This window comes from Chiloscyllium plagiosum, chromosome 2, assembly GCF_004010195.1.
Source record: "Chiloscyllium plagiosum isolate BGI_BamShark_2017 chromosome 2, ASM401019v2, whole genome shotgun sequence".
Taxonomy (NCBI): Eukaryota; Metazoa; Chordata; class Chondrichthyes; order Orectolobiformes; family Hemiscylliidae; genus Chiloscyllium; species Chiloscyllium plagiosum.
Window position 1 is genome coordinate 77,267,105 of NC_057711.1, and position 25,140 is coordinate 77,292,244.

The window sequence follows — 25,140 nt, forward strand, 5'->3', positions numbered from 1 at the left end:
TCCCACTATTATCCTTGACTGGCCCTAATTTAACTCTCGTCATTCTTTTATTCCTGACATACCTATGGAAAGCCTTAGGGTTAACCCTGATCCTATCCACCAACAACTTCTCATGTCTCCTCCTGGCTCTTCTGAGCTCTCTTTTTTAGGTATTCCCTGACTTCCTTGGAACCCTCAAGCGCCCTGAGTTTTCACATTTTGTCCTAACATAATCCTTCTTCTTCTTGACCAGGGATTCCACTTCCTTAGTAAACCACGGCTCACGCGTTCTATATCTTCCTCCCTGCCTGCCAGGTACATACTAATCTAGGACACACAGGAGCTTTTCCTTGAATAAGCACCACAGTTTTAATGTGCTCATCCCCTGCAGTTTCCTTCCCCATTCTACGCTTCCTAAATCTTTCCTAATTGCATTGTAATTTCCCTTCCCCCCAGCTGTAACTCTTGCTCGGTGGAGTACACCTATCCCTTTCCATCACTAAAGTAAACCTGACAGAATTGTGATCGCTGTCTCCAAAGTGCTCACCTACTTCCAAATCTAACATCTGGCCAGGCTTGTTACCCAGTACTAAATATAAAGTGGCTTCGCCCCCTTTCTGTCTACATGCTGTGTCAGGAAGCCCTCCTGCACACACTGGACAAAAACTGACCCATCTATAGTACTGATCCCAGTCAATATTTGGACAGTTGAAGTCTCCCCATAACAACTACCCTGCCTCTCTCTCACTCCTATCGAGAATCGTCTTTGCTATCTTTTCCTCTACCTCTGGAACTATTCAGAGGCCTATAGAAAACTCCTAGCATGGTGACTTCTCCTTTCCTGTTTCTAACCTCAGCCCATACTACCTCAGTTAACGAGTCCCCAAACATCCTTTCTACAACTGTAATATTGCCCCGATCAACAATGTCACACCTCCCCCTCTTTTACCATCTTCTCTGTTCTTACTGAAAGAATCCTGGAACCTGCAACAGCCATTCCTGTCCCTGCTCTAACCATGTCTCCATAATGGCCACAACATCGAAGTCCCAGGTACCAACCCACGCTGCCAGTTCACCCACTTTATTTCGGATGCTCCTCGCGTTGAAGTACACACACTTCAAACCAGGTTCTCGCTTGCCAGTGTCAGATACTTGATTTTGACTTGATTTTGGAACTCCCTACTCTCATCCTCTTCTGCACCTGTCCTACAATTTTGGTTCCCATACCCCTGCTATATTAGTTTAAATCCACCATAATAGCTTTAGTGAATTTCCCACCCAGGATATTGGTACCCCTCCGGTTTAGATGAAGACCATCTGGTTTGTAGAGGTCCCATCTACCCCAGAAAGAGCTCCAATTATCCAAAAACCCGAAACCCTCCCTCCTGCACCATCCCTGTAGCCTCGTGTTCAACTCCTTTCTCTCCCTATTCCTCACCTCACTAGCACATGGTATGGGCAGCAAATCAGAGAAAACAACTCTGTTTGTCCTAGCTCTAAGTTTTTTTTTAGGGAGCTACGGTGGAGGCTTAGAACTATTTCCTCCTTTAGTACCCTAGGAAGTAGATTTTTAGGCCCAGCTTTGATCAGCTTTTTGTCCCATGAATTTTTCCAGCACGTTATTTTAAAGATACTAATTTTCTTCAATTCTTCCTTGATTCCCTAGCAAACCTTCAGGCTAATAGTCTGGGGTAGGAGTTCAAATCCTACAATAGCAGATTATGAAAGTTGGATCCAATAAAAATATCTGGATTAATAACCTAGCCAAATAGTGTCCAGGTAACCGCTGTCAATTTTTACTTTTAAAAACCCTTTAGCGAAGGAAATGTCACATCCTTACTTCGTTTCAGCTACAGGTGACTCTAGACTCACAGCAATGGGATTGGCTCTTAAAATTATGAATCGCAAATAAATAATGGCCGAGCCAGCTATGTCCTATGAACAGAGCATTGATATTAGTACCTTAAATATGCTTCCAATAACACTAATTTCAATTCTAGGCCTTTTGGCTTTTCCATATTATTTACCAATATACCAGCCCAGAACCGTTTAGACTGTAAAGTGGTCTAATCTTAAGGTTTTCCTAACATCCAAAAATTTAAGTTTATGTATTCCAGATGTTCCTCATTTGGCATTCCGTGACCATGATTAATTGACATATCTGTGCAACACTAATTAAAATATAATTTAGGAAATGGCCAGTGTTTGTGCTCCAAAACTTGCCACACACCTGGCCAAGCTGTTCCAATGCAGTTAAAATACTAGCATCGACCCAACAATGTGGAAGTTGTCCATGTATATTCTGTAACAAAATAACTGTATAAATTCAACAACAGGCAATAACTGCCCGAACAGTTTACTCTCGATTAGTACAGTATTAAGAAGCACCTGCTCAGCAGTAACCAGCTCAGTCTACTGTACTCGCTATTCACAATGTGGTCTTCTCGATATTGGGAAAATGAAGCACACATTGGGCTGATCGCTTCGCAGAACACCTTCGTTCTGTCCACAAAAAAATATCGAGCTTCCAGTTCCCTGCCATTTCAACACACCACTGTCTTTCCTGGCCAACATCCCTGTCTCAGGCTTGCTGCAGTGCTCCAGCTCAAACAGCAGCACTTCATTTTGCAGTTGAGAACTCTCCAGCCTTCTGGACCACGCATGGGCGGCACGGTGGCACAGTGGTTAGCACTGCTGCCTCACAGCGCCAGAGACCCGGGTTCCCCCGTGTCTGCGTGGGTTTCCTCCGGTTTCCTCCCACAGTCCAAAGATGTGCAGGTCAGATGAATTGGCCATGCTAAATTGCCCGTAGTGTTAGGTAAGGGGTAAATGTAGGGGTATGGGTGGGTTGCGCTTCAGCGGGGCGGTGTGGACCTGTTGGGCCGAAGGGCCTGTTTTCCATACTGTAAGTAATCTAATCGCATCAGGCCTTGTTATCACATGGTCTGCTATTATACACAACCCATTACAGTATTAGCTACAACATGTCCCTAATAGTAGATACTCATTCTCATATGCTGACCATTATCCATTCCTTTGTCTGTCCAACGGTTCTTCTCTTCTCTCTATCGTTTACACTAAGACCCTCCCTCACTATCTTCTGCATTAAAAAAAACAACATTTTCCTAGGTATCATCAGTTCTGAGGAAGGGTCATTGGATCAGAAACATTAACTCTGATTTCTCTCCACAATAGCTGTCAGACCTGTTGAGTTGTCCAGTAATTTCTATTTTTCAACATGCTTATTGACACCTAGTTTGGGTCACTCAGCTCGTGACCTCACTACAGCCTTGGTGCAAACACAGACAGAAGAGCTAAATTTCAGAGGTAAAATAAGAGTGACAGTGCTTAACACCAAGATCACATTTCACTAAATGAGCAAAACTGGTTACAATGGGTTTCAGGAGGCGAATTCTTCGCTGGTTGGCGTCATACCTCGCACGTAGAAAGATGGCTTTGACTGTTGGAGATCAGTCATCTCAGTTCCAGGACAACACTTCAGGATTTCCTCAGGGGAGTGTCCTTGGCTCAACCAAGCAGCTGCTTCAATAACAACTTTCTCTCCATAACGTCAGAAGTGGGGACATTCATCAATGAATGCACAAATGTTCAGCACCAGTTGCCTCTCGTCAGATACTGAAACAGTACATGTTCAAATGAAACATGACCTAGACGATGTCCAGTCTTTTGCTGACAATTGGCAAGTAATATTTGCCCCACACAAATACCAGGTAAAGATAGTCTCTTACTGGAAACAATCTAACCACTGCCCCTTGGCATTCCATTATAGTACCATCACTGAATCCCCCCTACCAATATCCTGGGGAATACCATTGACCAAAAACTTAACTGAATTAGCCACTTACACATGGTTTCCACAACAGCAGGTCAGAGGCTAGGAATAGGGCAGTGAGTAACTGACCTCTTAGCTCCCCAAAGTGTGTCTACAATCTACAAGTAATAAGTCAGCAGGGTGATGGAATACTCCCCACTTGCCTGGATGAGTGAAGCTCCAACAACACAAGAAATTTGACACCATTCATGACAAATCAGCCTAGGAAGGTAAATTTCCCATTTAAATGAATGGGTTCGCTACTATCCGCAGTCTCAGGCTTCGGCGGTAGGTCTTGGAACATATTCCCTGAGGGTACAGGGGGACTACTGTACTCCAAGTGCGGCCTCACCAATGCCCTGTACAACAGCAGCATAACTTCACAATTTCCATACTCAATGTCCCGACTAATGAAGGTCAGTGCATCAAAAGTCTTCTTCACCGTCCTGTCTACCTGTGACTCCACTTTCAGAGAACTGTGGACCTGAACCTCCAAGGTCCTTCAGTTGCATAACACTCCTTAAGGCCTGACCATTCAACACGAAACTCTTACTTTCATTGCCTTTGCTGTTTGAATTCATGTATTGCTGGACAGGGAAATTCACAACTGCACTTGGAGGAACTGTTTGGATGAAGTTCACAGCACAGAAGCAGATAAGTGTGTTGTTTTTAAGTGGGACCTAGTGAAAGTCTGCAGTACTAAGTAGAGTGGGTTCTTTCTTGATTATATGTTTTTTGAGATAAGTCTCTTCATTAAACTTAAAATATAAGACAAAACTATTAACTTAACCTACCTTCTGAGTCTGTAGATTGCGAAAGAGCAAAAATGGCCTTTAGTAGAGTGATATGCGCTTCTTGTCAGATGTGGGAGGTTAAGAAGAATTTAAGGGCTACTGCGGATTATATCTGCAATAAATGCTGTTGGTTGCGAATCTCATCAGATCGAATGGATCAGTTGGAGAGACAGCTAGAAGCAATGAGGAATTTGCAACAGCAACAGTATGTGATGGATGGCAGTTATAGGAAGGGGGGAAAGTCTCAGATGCAGTCACATAGATGGGTTAACTCCAGGAAAGGTAAGAGAGGTAAGACAGCTAGTGCAGGAGCCTCTGTATACCCATTTCAAACAAGTATGCTGTTTTGGAAAATGTAGGGGGTGATGGATTCACAGGGGAACGTAGCACGAACACCAAGTTTCTGGTATTGAGACTGGCTCGAATGCAACTGGGAGGGGGGCATCAGGTTCCAAGAGATCAATAATGTTAGGGGATTCTCTAGCCCAAGGTACAGACAGACGTTTCTGTGGCCAGCAGCAAACAAACAGAATGGTGTGTTGCTTCCCTGGTGCCAGGATGAAGGATGTCTCAGAGAGGATGCAGGATGTTCTCACGGGGAGAGGGGCCAGCAAGAGGTCATTGTCCACATTGGCACCAACAACACAGGACAGGAAAAGGTTGAGATTCTGAAGGGTGATTACAGAGAGTTAGGCAGGAATTTAAAAAGGAGGTCCTTGAGAGTAGTAATATCTGGATTACTCCCGGTGCTACGAGCTAGTGAGGGCAGGAATAGGAGGATAGAGCAGATGAATGCATGGCTGAGGAGCTGGTGTATGGGAGAAGGATTCACATTTTTGGATGATTGGACTCTCTTTTGGGGTAGAAGTGACCTGTAAAAGAAGGATGGTTTGCACCTAAATTGGAAGGGGACTAATATACTGGCAGGGAAATTTGCTAGAACTGTCGGGAGGATTTAAACTAGTAAGGTTGGGGAGGTGGGTGGGACCCAGGGAGATAGTGAGGAAAGAGATCAATCTGAGACTGCTATAGTTGAGAACAGAAGAAGTGAGTCAAACAGTCGGGGCAGGCAGAGACAAGGTAGGACTAATAAATTAAACTGCATTTATTTCAATGCAAGCGGCTTAACAGGAAAGGCAGATGAACTCAGGGCATGGTTAGGAACATGGGACAGGGATATCACAGCAATTACAGAAACATGGCTCAAGGATGGGCAGGATTGACAGCTTAATGTTCCAGGATACAAATGCTACAGGAAGGATAGAAAGGGAGGCAAGAGAGGAGGGGGAGGGGCGATTTTGATAAGGGATAGCATTGCAGCTGTGCTGAGGCAAGATAGTCCTGGAAATACATCCAAAGTTATTTGGGTGGAACTGAGAAATAAGAAAGGGATGATCATCTTATTTGGATTGTATTATAGACTCCCTAATAGTCAGAGGGAAATTGAGAAACAAACTTGTAAGGAGATCTCAGCTATCTGTAAGAATAATAGGGTGGTTATGGTAGGGGATTTTAACTTTCTGAACGTAGACTGGGACTGCCATAAAGTGTTAAGGTTTAGATGGAGAGAAATATGAGAATCCAAAGAAAGTATATTCTTGTCAGGGTGAAAGGGAAGGCTGGTAGGTATAGGGAATGCTGGATGACTAAAGAAATTGAGGGTTTGGTTAAGAAAAAAAAGCAAGCACATGTAAGGTATAGACAGGATAGATCAAGTGAATCCTGAGAAGAGTATAAAGGCAGTAGGAGTATATTTAAGTGGGAAACCAGGAAGGCCAAAAGGGGACATGAGATAGCTTTGGCAAATAGAATTAAGGAGAATCCAAAGGGTTTTTACAAATACATTAAGGATAAAAGGATAACTAAAGAGAGAATAGGGTCCCTCAAAAGATCAGCAAGGCGGCCTTTGTGTGGAGCCGCAGAAAATGGGGGAGATACTAAATGAATACTTTGTATCAGTGTTTACTGTGGAAAATGATATGGAAGATATAGAAAGTAGCGAAATAGATGGTGACACCTTGCGAAATGTCCATATTACAGAGGACGACGTGCTGGATGTCTTGAAACGCATAAAGGTGAATAAATCCCCAGGACCTCATCAGGTGTACCCTAGAACTCTGTGGGAAGCTAGAGAAGTGATTTCTGGGCCTCTTGCTGAGATATTTGTATCATTGATAGTCATAGATGAGGTGCCAGAAGACTGGAGGTTGGCTAACGTGGTGCCACTCATTAAGAAGGGCGGTAAAGACAAGCCAGGAAACTATAGACCGGTGAGCCTGACCTCAGTGGTGGGCAAGTTGTTGGAGGGAATCCTGAGGGACAGGATGTACATGTATTTGGAAAGGCATGGACTGATTAGGGATAGTCAACATGGCTTTGTGCATGAAAAATCATGTCTCACAAACTTGATTGAGTTTTTTGAAGAAGTAACAGAGGAATGATGAGGGCAGAGTGGTAGATGTGATCTCTCTGGACTTCAGTAAGGAGTGGTAGATGTGATCTCTCTGGACTTCAGTAAGGAGTTTGACAAGATTCCCCATGGAAGACTAGTTAGCAAGGTTAGATCTCACGGAATACAGTGAGAACTAGCCATTTGGATACAGAACTGGCTCAAAACGTAGAAGACAGAGGGTGATGGTGGAGGGTTGTTTTTCAGATTGGAGGCCTGTGACCAATAGAGTGCCACAACGATCGGTGCTGTGTCCTCTACTTTTTGTCATTTACATAAATGATTTGGATGCGAGCATAAGAGATACAGTTAGTACGTTTGCAGATGACACCAAAATTGGAGGTGTAGTGGACAGCAAAGAAGGCTACCTCAGAATCTTGATCAGAATGGCCAATGGGCCGAGAAATAGCAAATGGAGTTTAATTTAGATAAATGCGAGGTGCTGCATTTTGGGAGAGCAAATCTTAGCAGGACTTACATACATAATGGTAAGGTCCTAGGGAGTGTTGCTGAACAAAGACCTTGGAGGGCAGGTTCATAGCTCCTTGAAAGTGGAGTCGCACATAGATAGGACAGCGAAGGAGGCAATTGGTATGCTTTCTTTTATTTGTCTGAGTATTGAGTACAGGAGTTGGGAGGTCATGTTGTGGCTGTACACAACATTGGTTAGGCCACTGTTAGAATATTGTATGCAATTCTGGTCTCCTTCCTATCGGAAAGATGTTGTGAAACTTGAAAGGGTTCAAAGTTTGTGCGAAGATTTGTAGCTCGGGTGCTCGTTGTTGTGGTTCTGTTCGCCGAGCTGGAAGTTTTTGTTGCAAACGTTTCGTCCCCTGGCTAGGCAACGATCTGAGCTACAGGGAGAGGCTGAACAGGCTGGGGCTGTTTTCCCTGCAGCATCGGAAGCTGAGGGGTGACCTTATAGAGGTTTACAAAATTATGAGGGGCATGGATAGGATAAATAGACAAAGTCTTTTCCCTGGGGTCGGGGAGTCCAGAACTAGAGGGCATAGGTTTAGGGTGAGAGGGGTAAGATATAAAAGGGACCTAAGGGGCAACCTTTTTCACACAGAGTGTATGGAATGATCTCCAATCACTCGTCGGCATGGACGGGTTGGACCGAAGGATCTGTTTCCATGCTGTACATCTCTATGACTTTCGAAAATGCCAAGACCTCACACTTAGCTGTATTAAACTCCATTTGCTATTTCTCGGCACTCTTTCCCAGCTGATTAAGCTAGTGCTGCAATTTCTGATGATGTTCCTCACTGTCCAACATACCGCTTGTTTTAGTGTCATCTGCAAACTTACTAATCATGCCTTTCTCATCCAAATCATTGATACAGATAACAATAAGCAATGGGCCCAGCACCAACCCGAGGCACTCCAATCCAACAAGCATTCTTCTACAATTACCCTCTGCTTCCCAGCATCAAGCCAATTGTACCTCCAATTTGCTAGCTCCACCTGGATTCCATCTGATCTAACATTTCAGAGCAGTCTACCATGTGCAACCTTATCAAAGGCCTTCCTGAAATCCATACAAACTACGTCAATCACCCTGCCCTTATCGACTGAGAAAATGAAAGTGTGACCCTCAGCTTGTTTACTGTTGTCTGTGTGACATCTCTGCATAGTAATGCATTTTAGAAGTCAGTCTCAAACCATCTTTCCTTTTCAGGGATGACAGCCACCTGCCTTCCCCTGCTAGAATCCTGCTTATATAGTGTTGTTTGGGGTCAGAAACCTGTATTCTGATGAGAATTGATTGAAGTGGAGGCTGGTACAATTACAACATTTAAAAAAGGTATCTGAATGGTTATACAAATAGGAACGGCTTGGAGGGAAATCAGCCAAGCTTTTGCAAATGGGATTAGGTCGGATTTGGATGCCGCGATGAGTTGGACCAAAGGGTCTGTTTCCCTACTGTATGATCCTATGACTCTACAAGCACAGATGCTCACAATGAGTGAGACCTTCATTGAAATGGAGACTTGTACCCTATCCAATTAGAGCCAGACATAGGTCAGATGAAGTGTGCAACAAATTTAGATTCCACAATGGAAGCCAGAGAGAGACTGCTGCTGCCCAAAAGAAGGTAACTGCTGTTTGTGACAAAGCTTCCACAGTGCCAAAGTGAACAGAAAAGGAGCTGGGACCTGGAACCAGAGACAGGGCTGCCCTTAACGTCATTGATGTCTGCTTGGATCTAAATTTGGAAAGACGGGTCCTCTTCCAGGTGGTGGCATAAGATGGTCACCTCACAAGTGGAGAATTAAGTGGGTCATTGAGCAATCGTCTTATAGTCACTGCTTTAATTCCCGCGCAATGCACAAATGATGGTACTTTAAGACAAACAACTGGGACTCCAGGTGTTACTACCACCTTAACAGGAAATATCAAAGGAGATGTTCTCTCACCCCACCTCTTTCAGCATTCCACAGAGACCATTCCCTCCACGACTCCCTCGTTATGCACATTGGGGGTTAAAGTGCAGATCTGAAGCAATGCGACTGGTGGAGGATATGCAATCATGAAAGATGTCAAGCAAGTATGAACAAATATGGAGCACAAGGTTGGGTATTGAGCAAACCCTTCCAGTTGATGGATTACAGAGTGATCACTGGATGCCTTGATGGTAATATGATAATGCCAAAAGCTCGGAGAATCCACAAACATGAGGTGAAGCACAATATTCCTTGTTCCTGAGGCTACATCTGTAGCAAAATGAATGTACTGCTCAGCCCTGGCAAAAAAGACAGTGATCATGTGAGATGCCACGTTGAAGAATGCCACCAAGGTCAGCAACTGATCTCTGAGAGGATGCAGAAGTACAGCAAGGCCATGTTGACTTTAATGGCCATAGACATGGTGAGAACAACTGAGGGGTAAAAGACATTTTTGTTACAGGACCACAGAGGCTGGACAGTCAGTTCCCATGCTGGATCCGAGACATCTTCAGGGAGCATATCTTTGACAGCTGATCCTGTGTTAAGGACATGGCTTTCATCGTCTTCTTCCTCCTCTTTTGTCTCCCATGCCCCCGAGTGGCTCGGGTCCACCCTCTCTGCTGTGTGTTTTGCCCAACATCGCGACTGACCACAAAACCAGTCTTACCCATCCCCTCCCTCCCCACGTTCATCCTTCTTCTGGACCATGTGACTATTTCACTGTTTGGCAGCCCTGCCCTGTGCTCGTATCCCATGAAGGCAAGGCATTGGTGGGGTCATGGTGGTGGGCTGAAGACCCATTCAATGCCCAATTGCCCACTTGCTTCATCACATGCTGTGCCAACAGCACCTACTTTGAAAACACCAAGAATCTCTTTATTCTCTTAAGCAGTAATACAAAGGCAGTCATGTTCTGATCAGAAAGAGTCAGTAACCACATGAACAATTTCTTCAACAACTTAAACATGCCACAGCACGAGCCATGCAGGATCGCTGTCTCACCTTGTCCTGGCCCTGGTTTACATTGGAATGACCTCCTGAAACTAACACCCTCCTCCATTCCCAACTTCGAGGGAGAGCCTGAATATTCAGCCCAGTGAATTGGTCTATATCCTAACCCAGTGTGCACAAGGACCAATTAAAAACGGTACTTATCACAAATTATATCTTTCAAGCAATAACGCACAAAAATAAAAATTACATTAACAAAAATAGCACTGTTTCATTGCTACTACTGATTTTTCCTCCAGATGTTGATTTAAAGTTTGTATCCTTTTCATTTATGATCAAATCATGCCGAACAACAACAAACATTAAAATCAGGTTAAACTTTATTCACTTTCAAAAAGTGTAACAGCACATTTAAACGCATTTCCTACATGCAAAAAACATTTTAGAATGTTTCAAATGAAGAAAAGGAATACATTGCATACCATACGTGAGAATAGGAGAAATGAATAGCAAAGTCAAGGCTTCAAAACCAAAGGCAGCAGAAATGAACAAAATTTCAAAAGGTAGTAGGAAGAAAAGAAATTGCCACGGGATCGGAGTAAAGTATTCCATTGATGAGAAGTGCAGAGACAGGATCAAGATTTAAACAGGATGAGGAGGATTTCTACCCACGTTTCTGGTCAAAGAGTAATGTGACAGAATCCAAAAGAGATAGGGAAAGATAGAGAATGGAAAAATTGAAGCGTTTTCATGACACAATCTAGCAGATATACATTGCAGTTAAAAATAGTTCTCTGTCTTGTTGCTTCCCCATGTGATTGATCTAAGACAGGTCAAAAATTCGATGTTAATTACTATTGCATTATCTTTTATCAAGCAAACTTTAAAATATATCAAAATTGCTTGATTATTCTACCTCATAAGTTTGTAGACCAGTCAGCTGTTACATTCAGAGCATTATAGTAAAAATATTTGCTTAAAGGGCAAATTTGCCACAGTAAATACAACTGTTTAATAAATCCTTTCAAATTTACCAGATAATGCATTTTCTGTGATGCATAAGAACTAAATATGTTCAAGATGGAGTTACATTAACATTTGAGCAAAGTAATTCCACAATCATATGTTCATGGAAATCAAGAGTCAGAAAACTGCTGCTGTCATTAGCACCTTATTGCTAATAGGTGCTTTAAGTGAATCATTGCAGAATTATCTGTTGTATCCAAGCACATATAACCACAACGTAACATTGTAGTAGTGATTACACAAAGATGTAGGAAAGTCACCATTTCAACATTATTATACTTTTAACAAGCTTTATAGATTTTTGAAGGTGGCCTTCAAGAAGCTAAAATCTGAAGATGTGTCTAAATTTTTAATCGCCTTCACTATAGTCCTCTTATGGTCTCCATTACAAGAAACAACACATGGAATTACAATCAAGTAAAGAGTGAGAAGATGGGGGCTGGGAGTGGTAGTTGAGTCAGCTCCTCTCTTTTCATCCTCCTCAGTGAGCCACAAAACAGGCAATGGCGTACTGGTACGGTCATTGAATAGCAATTCAGAGACCCAGGCTAGTGCTCTGGGGCAGATATTGAAATTTGAATTTGATTAATAAACCTGGGATGAAGGTAGTTGAATGATGATCTCGAAACCATTGTGGATTGAAGCTCACTCATGTCCCTTACAGAAGGACAATCTGCTATCCTCACCTGGTATGGCCTAAATGTGGCTCCAATCCCAAATCTTAAATGCCCCTTGAGATGGCTTAGCAAGCCACACAGTTCTAAGTAACTGCTTCAAAACCTGCTATTAGGAATGAAACCAAACAGACCACCCACCATTGACCTGGGCACTAGAAGCAACAATGGCAACCACAGTCTTGTGGACTTTGCAAATTGTTAAAATCATGAGACATACACCACAAACGAGTCAAGCAACAGATTTAGGTTGTCTGTAAGGTTGCCCATAAGGTATGAAGCTGTGAGAATGACTATATCCTAGACATTAACGACACTAACCTTAGGAACTGTCAGGACAAATCCCCTGGTGACAGATTGGTACACACTTAGGAGGAAGATGCTTGGGAATCCTTGACTCCATATTCCACAACATTTCATGCATAAGGTCAAACATGAACAAGGAAACCTCCTACCAATTACACTTTCCCCTCAGCTGAAGAACCATGTTAAAGGATGCACGGAAGGTGGCACGAGCACAGAATGCACCCTGGGTGGGAATCTTACTGTCCACCATCAGTGAGTCTTTAACACCACTACTGAAAGAGCTGGCTGAACAGTTCTGAAGGACACAGCTGCTAAATTAGACCTAAAACAGTGGTGAAAGGAGGAAACATATACTGATCTCAACTTCAAAAAGATACCAAACTTGCAAATCTATTTTTATTACTGACATACATTTCCAATTTTGCTCCCAAAAAACACTAAATTTAAAAAAAAAACTAAATAAAATTTAATGAATTGAATTTCTTTTAAGAATTCAATACCAATTTCAACCAAATATAGAAAAATTCAAGGAGTACAATAAGAAAGTAAAAATCAAATGACTGAAATAAGTTCCCGTGTCCTGGATCTTGCTGTCAGTGTTTCAGCTTTACATTTAGATAACAATTATTAGTGATTATCAGTATATATTTAAACAGTTTCATACATACAAAGACACATGGTTTTTATTTTTTATTAGTCATGACAATAACAAAAAGACAATCAAGCCAGCTGTACCAAGATGAATATTTTAAAACAGCCCAAAAATATCCTACCAACGTTTTTACTTTGCTGTTCTGTATTGCTTCAAAAGAGATAGAGTTTAATTTCATTAAAGACTAATTCTATTCCACCTTCTTCACTTAAGAAATAGAAATTCAATGAAATTAGATTGGATGGAAGTGACAATTTAATTCAGAAGCGCCTACCTTGCCAAAAGCAAACAAGAATAACAAACATGATTCATAAGGCATTTACGTGCCACACAAATGCACTCCTTGGCTTAGTACAAGAAATACTGGTATTTTACATAGCACTTCATCATGCTTTTGGGATGACCCAACCATCTCACAGCCAATTAATTACTTTGGAAGTGCAGTCAGTGTTGATGAATGTAATTAAATACAGCAGTCAGTCACACAAAGGTCCCACAAAAAGCAATGGAATGAAAGACAAGTTAATCAGCTTTTGGTGGAGCTTGATGAGGAAGGAATATTGACCTAGCAATATCATAATCTTCTCTCTCTCTCTCTCTCTTTCTGCCTTCCAAGCAAACAGTCGGCTAGTTTGTCCTTTCCCATACCAATTCTTCAGACACACCTCTGAGCAAATGTAGTTGTACAATGAGGAAAATGTGGGGAACATTTTTTTTTAAAGTGAGAGGAGAGAAATTTTTAAAAATTACCCTCATGTCTTTTTTAAAGAGAGTGGCTTGCATGTGGAATGAACCTCTTGAGGATATGGAAGATAGGGGTACAATTACAATATTTAAAAGACATTTGGATAAGTACATGAATAGGAAAGGTTTGGAGCGATATGGGCCAGAAGCAGGCAGGTGGGACTAGTTTAGTTTGGGATTAGTTTTGGCATGGATTGGTTGGACCGAAGGATCTGTTTCCATGCTGTATGACTCTGACCATGATTATGTAGACCGATTAACTGCAGTCAGTTGTTTCTGAAACCACAGTCAGTTAATTTTCATTCCTGATAATCAACCCGTGCATTCAAATTCTTCTAACTGTTCTACTTCATGATAACATCAACAGTTACAAATCATCCCATCTTTGTTACAATGTCTATTTCATTTCGGTTATGTACTAGCACTCAGTCAAATAACATTTTAATGTCAAAGATAGTACACCTCACCTTGAAAATTCAACTCTGCTGTCAATGTTTGGACCAAGAATATAATGGGTCTGGAATGGAGTCCTAATGGAACCCAAACAGCACAGTTTGCAAATATTATAGTACTATTAAATACCATGGATTGGTGAGTAAAATGCTTGAAACTTGCGAAAAAGCCACAATGGTCATCCATTTAGCAATTATAACTGACGATTTTTGCAAATGTTTCAACTTTGTCTTGAGCACCCAAGTGCTCTGCTTTTACTTCACTGGGGCTGTCCATGTCGCCACCTCTTCTCTCAAATTGGTTGAACGTCCACCACAATTACAATTCGATGTGGCAAGACAGCAAGACTATGGCCTAATTGATTATTTGTCTGAGAATTGCTTAGCTCCGTCTATAGCTTGTTGTGTCTGCTGTTTAACATGCATCTAGTCCTGTGTTTTTGTTTCACTGGGTTAGCATCTAAACTTCAGGTATACACAAGGCTATTCCCAGCAAACATGCACAGAAATAGCTCATTGGGCCACAATTAGTCCATCAATTTGATGATTACAGACTGAAGACTAGATCAATTTTTCAGAATGTAATGCAGTACCATTTTACTGTTTCTGCTGTTTACAGTGCTATGGTAATCCTATACACCATGTGTTGGTATTGATGGGAAGTATATTGTATGTTCTTCTGCCTCCGTTGACAATATAAAAAGGTCGAAAAAGCAACAAATGGAATTGAACGAATCAGTGAAAAGATTCTCCACGTGCTGCTGGATTTGTGTTGTGGAGTCCACGATTCTGCAGGGATAATTGACCTTAAATATTAACTTCTATAAAGAATGTTTATGATTTTTGGCTTTCACCATAGACCTTTCATCGAGTGACTCAACTGTACTACCACTCACTGAGAATACTGCTTCCCAACTGGACCTCTGGTTATTGGTAAAATCACAAGGCAAAAAAAAGACTTTACCCTGTATTCACAAATCTAAATGTGGTAGACGTATCTTTTCCTAAGTGTTATAACCCCAGTTGATGATATGATTGGACAAGTTGGATCCCAGCAGTAAATCTGGATTAATTAGCCATTTATGAAATTTTGTTCAGTTAACATGTTGATATCACAAACTTGTTTAGTATCATTTAAAGAATGGAATATTCTTGTCAGTTTCAAATGGAGATCAGGGCCTGTACTACCCTTTTCAGTGAGGTGGTAACAGTTGATTGGTTAAGCATTTTAAGCATCACATGGCAACATCACTTTCCAAAAGAAGAAGAGTATAAGCAGCAGCAGCCACGTTAACAACCAATAAATCCAACAGATTTTCTGCTCATCAGCAGAAGTGCTGAGGGCAACCACAAGAGACTTTCTGCTGAGCAACCAGGGCAAAGTATTGTCTAGGAAGGTGGTGATATGGCAGTGCAGAAAGATTCTCACAACTTGCAGAAAAATTTGTAGACATTGACAGCTCAGGATATTGCTGCAGCATTAGATGACAGGAGAATCTTAGAACATTGGTGGTCACTGCAGTGACAGATAAGCAAAACACTTCCAAATGGTTCCAATTCCTTAAATGGATTAAGTCGGTGATAACACTGGTTTGTGGTACTGCATGTGTGTACAGTAGCAGTGGATAGAAATGGCAGCGACAACTTGGAGAGTAGCATTAAGTCTGCTAACTTCACTTGAAAGAATTTTAAGTACAGCCCCAGTGCCCAAATAAAGGCACAAGAGTAATTTAAATATTAATTAACCATTAGAATGTGTTTTTTGTTCATCTTTTCTCAGATTTAGCAACACGAGCATAATTCAATTACACTACATTTCAAAGCTCAGGTTAGTGAGTTAACCATTGTGAAGCACTTTTAACTTCTTATAAAGCTATATTTAAACTTACCAAATTCTTCTACTTTAGGTTAGAACCTATGTAATAGGAGCAGTAGTAAGCCACATGGCTAAATTGAATCAGATCATTGCTAAGAGGTTTAAAATTGTGATGGGTGTTCATAGACTAAATCAAGAGAAAGAGTTTCTAATTACTGAAGGATCAATAAATAAAGGGCATATATGCAACATGATCAGCAAAAGAATGAGGCTACATGAAGAAAAATGCTTTTTAAAAAATGAAGATGATATTGCCTGATTTCCAAATTGAAAGGAGTTTTTAAAAATGGAAACTTGGTAAATATTTAATGGAAATAAATTGCAGGGCTATGGAGAAAGAGCTGGGGAGTAGTAAAAAATTGGGGTACATTTAGTAAAAGCTGGCAGAGACTCAATCTGCTGAATAGCCTCCTGCAGGGCTGTATTTTAGAGATATTCTACAGGATATCATTTCATTAGGAAAATCTTTTAATTTGATCTGGAGAAAGATGAGATAGACCAGTGGTTCTCAAAGTGTGACCTGTGAACTGGCCCAAAAATGCAAGTCCCTGAAGCTGGTGTTCAGTCAGGAAAATTTGTTCATTTTTAATTCCAAAGTCTCTGAATACCCTGGACACTCAATCACAGTTCTGAAGCACTTAGTAACATCCCCAACAAGGGTACAACTGCAAGATGGGATTATCAACGTTTGAGGAGCTAAAGATAAAGGAGGACTTTGCTGAATGTGCAACCCAAGATTAGAACCAGCTCTAAACAGAAATGAACTTATCAGTGTCTTATCAAAATGCAGAATCCTTAATCCTGATGCGTTATTTGTACTGGCCAGTGAAAGCAGGTGGGGTAAGACCATCAAGCCATCAAAGATGTAATGGGAGCAAAGCTTTATCCCTGCCTAAATGGTTTATAAATTTTTTTAAAAAACCACTGATGTCAACAGAGTTGTATTAGACTTAGCAGGTAAGTCATCATAAGTTTTGTAACAAAATTTCACCCTTTGCTGCAAGTACAATCAGAAGGAAAAGGACATCAAAAGTCAAACATAACTAAGGCAGCAAGCGGAAGGCAAAGGGAGTTAGTAGCTGTTAAGAGTTTCTTGCCAAGAAAACTGGATTGCCACATTTGTTAGTAAACTCGAGCTTGCAGGTTGAACAAACAAGAGCAAACTTATTGAATTAAATAAGAGCAGCAACAGTTGTAGTGAGGCAAGGCAGGGATGGTGAAAGGCTACAGGGTGGTTAATAATAATGTAAATAAACCACTTCAATATACTTAATTTTATTGATATGTACCAATTTACAGTGCAAAATAATATGCTCAGGTATGCTTCTAGGGTTGCGAATTTAGATGAATTCACTGAGAAATTAGAGAATGGGAAAAATAATATTTTCAATAGGATGTCATTTTCTTAAGTAATTAAGGCTGTTTTCTGAATAAATGGAAATGGTTTGAAAGAAAGGCTATATTCTAGGGACTGTACAACTAATGCATGCTAGGTTTGTGACGAAGCGAAGGCAGACTCGAGCAAAACTGGCAACATGACATGACAAGAAAAAAAAGCAGATAACCAACAGATTAACAAGGATTTTGTAATTCAGAATCTTACTGCCAACAAGATATATACTGAAATTACAAGTTTTGAATATTGAAGAATTCAGATCCTGAATGCTGCAGCAAGCCAGAAAGCAGAAAAAGCAGCAATCAGCTGGCAAGCATTCAACACACAAGAGGCACACAACATTGACATCAGTGGCATTGACTTCCTGTTCCAATCTGGGACAGGAGATAGAGTGGAGGAACAAAAGGTTCTTGAAGCAGAAATTTTTAATAAACAAAATCAATCCTTAAACACTGCACCACAGTTTAGAAAAGCCATAAAAAAAAAACCAAGGAATTAATTTGAAAAGTTGGGAAATTTGCTAAACCCATTTCAAACCTTGGTTAAACCACACTTGAATGTGAGCACAATCCTGGTCATCAATTTATAGATTAGATATGGAGGCACTGGAAGACATGCAAGGATGAAACCAGAAAGCTGTGGACATACATAATGCCATAAGATCGTAAGATACGGGAGCAGAATTGGGTCTTTCATCCCATTAAATCTGCCCCGCCATTCGATCTTGGCAGATATATTTCTAAATCCTATTCTCCTGCCTTCTCCCTGTAATCCTTGATCCCCTTATTAATCAAGAACCCATCTACATCTGTCTAAAATACACTCAATAATTTTGCCTCCACAACCTTCTGTAGCAATGAGTTCCACAGATTCATCACACTTTGGCTCAAGAAATTCTGCCTCATCTTGGTTCTAAAAGGTCATGCCTTCACTCTAAGGCTATGCCTTTGAGTCTTAGTCTCTCCTACAGATGGAAACACCTTCCCCACATCCACTCTACCAGGCCTTTCAGGATTCCAATAAAAAATGTCAGGAAAGAATTGATCACGTGGAACTCCGTTCTCTTCAAGAAAGGAGGCTATCAGCTCACCTATACAGCTCTTCAAAATTACAAAAGATCTTGATAAGATGAATGCACAAAAAATGCTTTGACTTATGAGAAAAATCATAACTGATGGTCTTCAGTTAACATTGTCAAAGAAACTAAGTAGAGAATTCTGAAGGAAGGTATAACAATACAAAACTCATTGAGGGAGAAGAGAATGGAGCATCACAATGTTGGGTTTAGAACACAAACATTGACTAGTTGAGCAGAATGGCCTGTTTCTGTTCCATTTAATGTATTTATAAATAGTCCTACACTGATTGGATTTCACATTTCCTGTAGTAAAATGTAAAAAAAGTAATGTTTATAGAAATGTCCATGCAGTAGTTAAGCAGTGCAGGGCCTGGTTACTAACCATGTTATTAAGTATTTTCACGAAATAAATGACTATTGGTTCCATCCATGAACAGCTAAGTACCCAACAACAGACCTTTGTACATGTGTATCAGACACCAATATGCGAAGACCAGCCTCTGACTGCAGAAAGTACAGTAAGGTGCAGGCAGCAACTTAACTGCAATCTGGCAGCTGAATATGACATCAGTGCAAACATCAGCATCAGACAATAAGCCACACATTTTAAAACCACTGCGTGTATCAAGTCTACTCTTGGTTACCTGAGATGACAAGATCTCCCAGAAACTACAACAAAATGTGAAGGCTCTCCAAAGTAAAATCTCTTTTAATGCATCAATTACTCAGCAAACGTGCCACTCAACAATCAGAGTCTCTCAAGTTACCCATGTCTATTGTCAGCAGCCTGCAACTACTTTCCAGTATTACAAAAATTGTATAAAAGGAGTCATAGAGATGTACAGCACAGAAACTGACCCTTCAGTCCAACTCATCCATGCCGACCAGATATCCCAAGTTAAGCTAGTCCCATTTTCCAGCACTTTAGATTAGATTACTTACAGTGTGGAAACAGGCCCTTCGGCCCGCCGAAGCGCAACTCACCCAGACCCATTCCCCTACGTTTAACCCTTCACCTAACACTATGGGCAATTTAGCATGGCCAATTCACCTAACCTGCATATTTTTGGATTGTGGGAGGAAACCGGAGCACCTAGGGGAAACCCACGCAGACACGGGGAGAATGTGCAAACTCCACACAAACTTCCCGCCTGAGGCGGGAATTGAACTCGGGTCTCTGGCGCTGTGAGGCAGCAATGCTAACCACTGTGTCACCGAACCGCCCATTTGGACCATATCCCTCTAAACCCTTGCTATTCATAGACCCTTTTAAAATGTTGTAATTGTACCAGTCTCTATGACTTCCTCTGCAGCTCATTCCATACACGGACCACCCTCTGCATGAAAAAGTTGTCCCTTTTAAATTTTTCCTCTCTCACCCTGAACCTGTACCCTCCAGTTCTGGACTCCCCCAATCAAGGGAAAAGACTGTCTATTTACCCTACCCAAGCACCTCATGATTTTATAAACCTCTATAAAAGGTCACTCCTTAGCCTCCGATGCTCCAGGGAAAACAGTCGCAGCCTATTCAGTCTCTCCATCGCTCAAATCCTTCAACCCTGGCAACATCCTTGCACATCTTTTCTGAATCCTTCCAAATATCACAACATCCTTTCAACAGGAGGGAGACCAGAACTGCACACAATATTCCAGAAGTGGCCTAACCAATGTCCTATAAAGTCGCAACACGACCTCAGAATTCCTATACTCAATACTCTGTCCAATAAAGGAAAGCATGCCAAATGCCTTTTTTACTATCCTATCTACCTGCAATTCCTTCAACAGATTATCATCCTAAAACCAAAATGAAACAAATCAAACACTGACAATCTGAAATGTAAAAAAACAGCACTTGCTTCAAAGTTGCAATTCAGTTTATAATATGTCAATGATTGGAAGGAAAGGATGATAATTGGGCACAATCCTGAAGTTACACAAAAATGTGTCTCCCTCCTACTTAGCATTCCCGTTCTCCATAGATTTTCATTCATGGCTCTTGACATATCTAATATGCCATAATATCACAAAAGAACAAGGTGTAGAAGCAGGTCCTAAGAACAATGCACAGCCAGTATAGGGACTGAGACTGCTCCATCTGCATTATTAAAGGACCACAGAAATAGCCAACTGACCTAATCAGATCCCAACGCAACTTCAGTATCAGAAAATATCTAGATCGATTATTCTTTTCATTGGCATAACATGACAATGATAAAAATGACCAAAGTTCCTATGATGACTTCAGTTAATACAATGTCATAATCCACAGGAAATAATCTGAAAAGAATTCTAATAAAAAGGCACTTGAAGTATTTTAAAAAGACAAAAAGTCAATTTATCTAATAATAATTTCAGCTAGCTTGAAATCCAATAAACACATGGAGATAGTGACAACAGCAGCTGTTGGAAAGTCAGAGTTGATAAAATGTGGAGCTAGAAAAAGCACAGCAGGCTAAGCAGCAGAGGAGCAGGAGAGTCAATGTTTCCGGCAGGACTCATAATCCAATTATCACAGTATACTCTTTTCTACCTTGGAATTATTCCAAGGTTAGGCAAATGTGCTGATTTTTTCATTTTGTATTTCAATACTAAACATTGCAATTTACTTTGATAGAATAATACAGCACAAAAGGAGGCCATTCACCCACTCAGTACATCGGAAAGAGTTACCCAATCAATCCTGTACACCTGCAAGGTTTTGTTTAAAAAATCAAGTAACAAATAGTTACTGGATTTTCACCTATATTCATTAGTTCCTAAAACTGTGCACAATTTCAGTGGTCGAGAAACAAAGAAAGAAAGACTCAAGGTCGATCCTAAACTTCCTCTTGGGCAACATCTTTATAATTCAAAGAAGTTGTGAGCACCAATTAAAAGCTTAATTGCAACTTAACTATTGTGGCCTCACCAATTTTAATTTCAGGGTCCTTTAAGCCTTATTTTGAGTATTGTCCAGCAGTTCCATTAATAACTGCAAGTTATTCGACTCCACAAAATACTTGTCAAAGCTTGCAAATGTAGACATCCAAGTTTGAAAAGAATGTAATTTCAGTCTTGGAATTAGGCTCGTTGACATTTCAGAAAACTCAGTAAAGCTCAAATTTAAGGGAACTGGCAAACTAATCACAAATACTATAAAGGGAAAGCATTTTACACAGTGAGTGATTAGGTTAGTGGATACATACTGAAGAGTAGAAATTACAGGGATGTGGGAAAGAACAAGCTGATTGAATTAATTAGTTTACTCTTAAAAAGTCATCATAGTGTGTGCCAAAAGGTTTCCTTCTGTGATTACTATTTTGATTGAAATATCATCCAATAATAGGATCTAACTTAGCATGCACAAGTTTACTTAAAAGTTGTCTAAACTGTAAAACATAGGATTTGAAACTTTTCATGTTTCTGAGGAATCCAGTTTGTTGCACAATTTGCTTAGGCATGAAACTACATTGAAGTTGGACTTAATTCACTCCTATTTCATACAGAACATTGTCACTGTCAATATTTACTGCAAACATTGACTTTTATTTATTATTATTACATGGCAACCACCTGCTGAGGTTCAAAGCGAATCCAGACAAAAAGTCTTCAATCCACTCATTATTCCAGGGTAAGAGTCAAGAAAAACATTATTAGCATGAGGATTTAATCCAAAAACAATGGTCTTTTATTTCTGTTATCAAAAACCAACAGGATTAACAATAAGAATCCAGATTCACCATTACCTTTCAACAGAAACATCTAGATACACTTTCACTGTACAAATATCTACATTGGTGAGAAAACAATTTACTTAGAACTAACACAATATTTAAAAGGCATCTGAATGGGTATATGAATAGGAAAGGTTGAGAGGGATATATGCCAAATGCTGGCAAATGGAGCTAGTTTAATTTAGGATATCTGATTGGGATGAACAAGTTGAACTGAAGGGTCTGTTTCTGTGCTGTTCATTTCTATGATTCGATTATACTGCATGGAGAGCATGTCAGAAGTATTTTAAGTTGCATATGTATAAGTCCATAAGATTCAAAAGAATAGTTTAAGCAGTAAAACATGGAAATTGAAACTTTTTCTACACTTACGAGTTATAAAATTCATAAAATACTGATGGATTTAATATTAATTGTAGCTTTCCTCCTAAAATCGAATAAGGGAGGTAATGACCTTGTGGTATTATTACTGGATTGTGAATCCAAGGACCCAGGTAACATTCTAAGAATTCATGGTCAGATTTCCACCACAGCAGACGATTTTTATAGACATTTTCATCTGTCACTAAAAATCTGGAATTAAGAGTCTAATGAATAAACTGTGAATCTAATGAAACATTAATACACTATTAATTGTTGGAAAAACGCCCATCAGGGAAGAAAGCTGCCATACTTACCTGGTATGGCATACATGTGACTCCAGGCCCACAGCAATATAGTTTATTCTCAACTGCCCTCTGGGCAATTAAGGATGGGCAATAAATGCTTGTCTCGCCAGTGACGCCATCACCCATGAATGAGTTTAAAAAGTAATCTAACATCATAAAATAAACAAAAACCTGAATATAATTCTGTGAATATGTCTGTCACCTCCTAAAAGAAAGACTGTCTAAAAAAAATACAAGCACCAACAATAAAGTCATCAAAATAACTATTCTGCAATAAAAAAAAGCATTCCTTCAACTGAAAATATGGTTGGAGGTACATACAGAAATAGTAACAGAGTGCTTCCCATCTTCAGTGCAAAACCTGTATGTCAGACAAAAAAACTGGAAAACATTATGGGGTGTAGCAGTAGCGTAGACTTTCCCTTCATGCCAAAGTTATAGGTTACTGAGATTCACTTGCTACCAATGCCTATTAAAAGGAGTCCTGTACACAAACCTAGCTCTCAGCAAGAATAACATTTTCATCTGTCTCATCCTTCCCAATGTATATCCTTATGTTAAAGAAAAACTTAGCTTTCTTAATCCTCAACATCTAACCTGACAACATGTATTTGACTCTCACAGCTTCACTGCTTCTACCTTAACTATACCACAACCTAAGAAAGTGGATAATTTAGCTAAATCCAATCAAACCCTGATAAATAAAAGGGGAGAATATTCCAGAAATGGGCCACATGATAGTTTCCTTTATAAAGTTTTTTTAATGTCAGTGAGGTCGAACATAGGTGTTGGTTTGTATACAAACAACAAAGTGGCCAGTAATTGGTGGTTGCTGCCTGTCGGAAGCACAAAGGACTTGACTGACTTTTGCCTGTATTGTTAAAGAAATCATAACTCAGCCCAACGCGCCCAGTCTTCAGCAAAGGACTTGCTGAGTGAGCAATATTTTGGAGACCTCGGTGGGATAACCAATGTAAATATGATGGGTACTTTTTAGCCACTGTTGAAAATCTCTGACAATCTGAGGGCATTCTTACCAGAATGGATTTGGTATATTGCAGAAACTCTTCCATCTCTGCCCGTGTGTTTGATAGTGGCGTAGACTCTGCATTCGACAGAAAGTTGAGTCTAATTTCAGCCGGATTTCGCTTCGCTCCGATGCTCTCACGTCGAAACAACACCGCCCAGTGTAACAGGGAGCAGACTCACAGCACCACCCGGTGTGATAGGGAGCAGAGACTCACAGCACCGCCCCAGTATCACAGTCAACACATCCTTACAGCAGCACCGAGCGCTGCGCTGGCTACACCCAATGAGAACACTGTGTCCAGCTCGCTGACATCACCTCCGAGTTGCTGCAATTGGCAGGAGTTCAGAGAGTTGCTGCGTGAGGTTTATCTGCAATAGAGCAAGTAAGTGGGGAGGACCTAACATTATCCAGAAACGTCCCCCTGCTGCTGTGGATCCATTGCTTACCTCTGAATCATCGCACAAAGAGGCACTGCGTTCATGGTAAACGTAGTCACCAAACTTCTGGGTCATTTTTGCTCGGAAGGAAATAAGTTGGGAAGAGCGAGAGTCGTTATTGGTTTATGTATATAAAGTAGCAACTTCTGATGTTTATAACAAATGTTTTGGTTGTTAAGAGTTTGTTTCTTGATTTTTGAGACATTTGGGTTTGCATGTCTGCACAGTTAATAATCAACATAACACTGACACTGGAGCCCCATCTATTCAATTTCCCACCCATCCCAACTCTGAGCCAAGACCCTCTACCACCCTAGCACATCTGCCTTTCTGACTGGGTTGAAAAGCGTGGCGGTGGAAAAGCACAGCAAATCACGCAGCATCCGAGGAGCTGATTGATAACACCATCGATGTCCCAGACTTCCGTAGGCAATTGCTCTTCTGGAGCGTCTATGCTCAAGGTGATCCAATGCTTTATCAATGCTTCCTGGATACATTTTGATGCCACGTGCTATCCTTAAAATTGTATTAACTGCATAGCATATGTTACTTTTAATAAATGTAAACACTTTGGCTGTATAAGCTGCTCCTTTATCGCATATCAACTGTTGTGTTAATTATAAAAGTAGACGA

The 25,140-nt window shown here is 40.6% G+C and overlaps 1 protein-coding gene across 2 annotated transcripts in view; it reads right to left on the reverse strand.

The window, feature by feature from the left end:
* The window catches only part of LOC122561080 (protein prune homolog 2-like), a 424,382-nt gene extending 399,442 nt beyond the window's left edge, over positions 1-24,940 (reverse strand). The window contains exon 1 of one of the 2 annotated variants that reach the window (XM_043712461.1): positions 24,078-24,940. In XM_043712461.1, the coding sequence (XP_043568396.1) occupies positions 24,078-24,113 (36 nt within the window). In that variant the 5' untranslated portion in view covers positions 24,114-24,940. The remainder of the gene's footprint in view (positions 1-24,077) is intronic. The other variant, XM_043712468.1, reaches the window with a different exon arrangement.
* Positions 24,941-25,140: the final 200 nt, after the last annotated feature.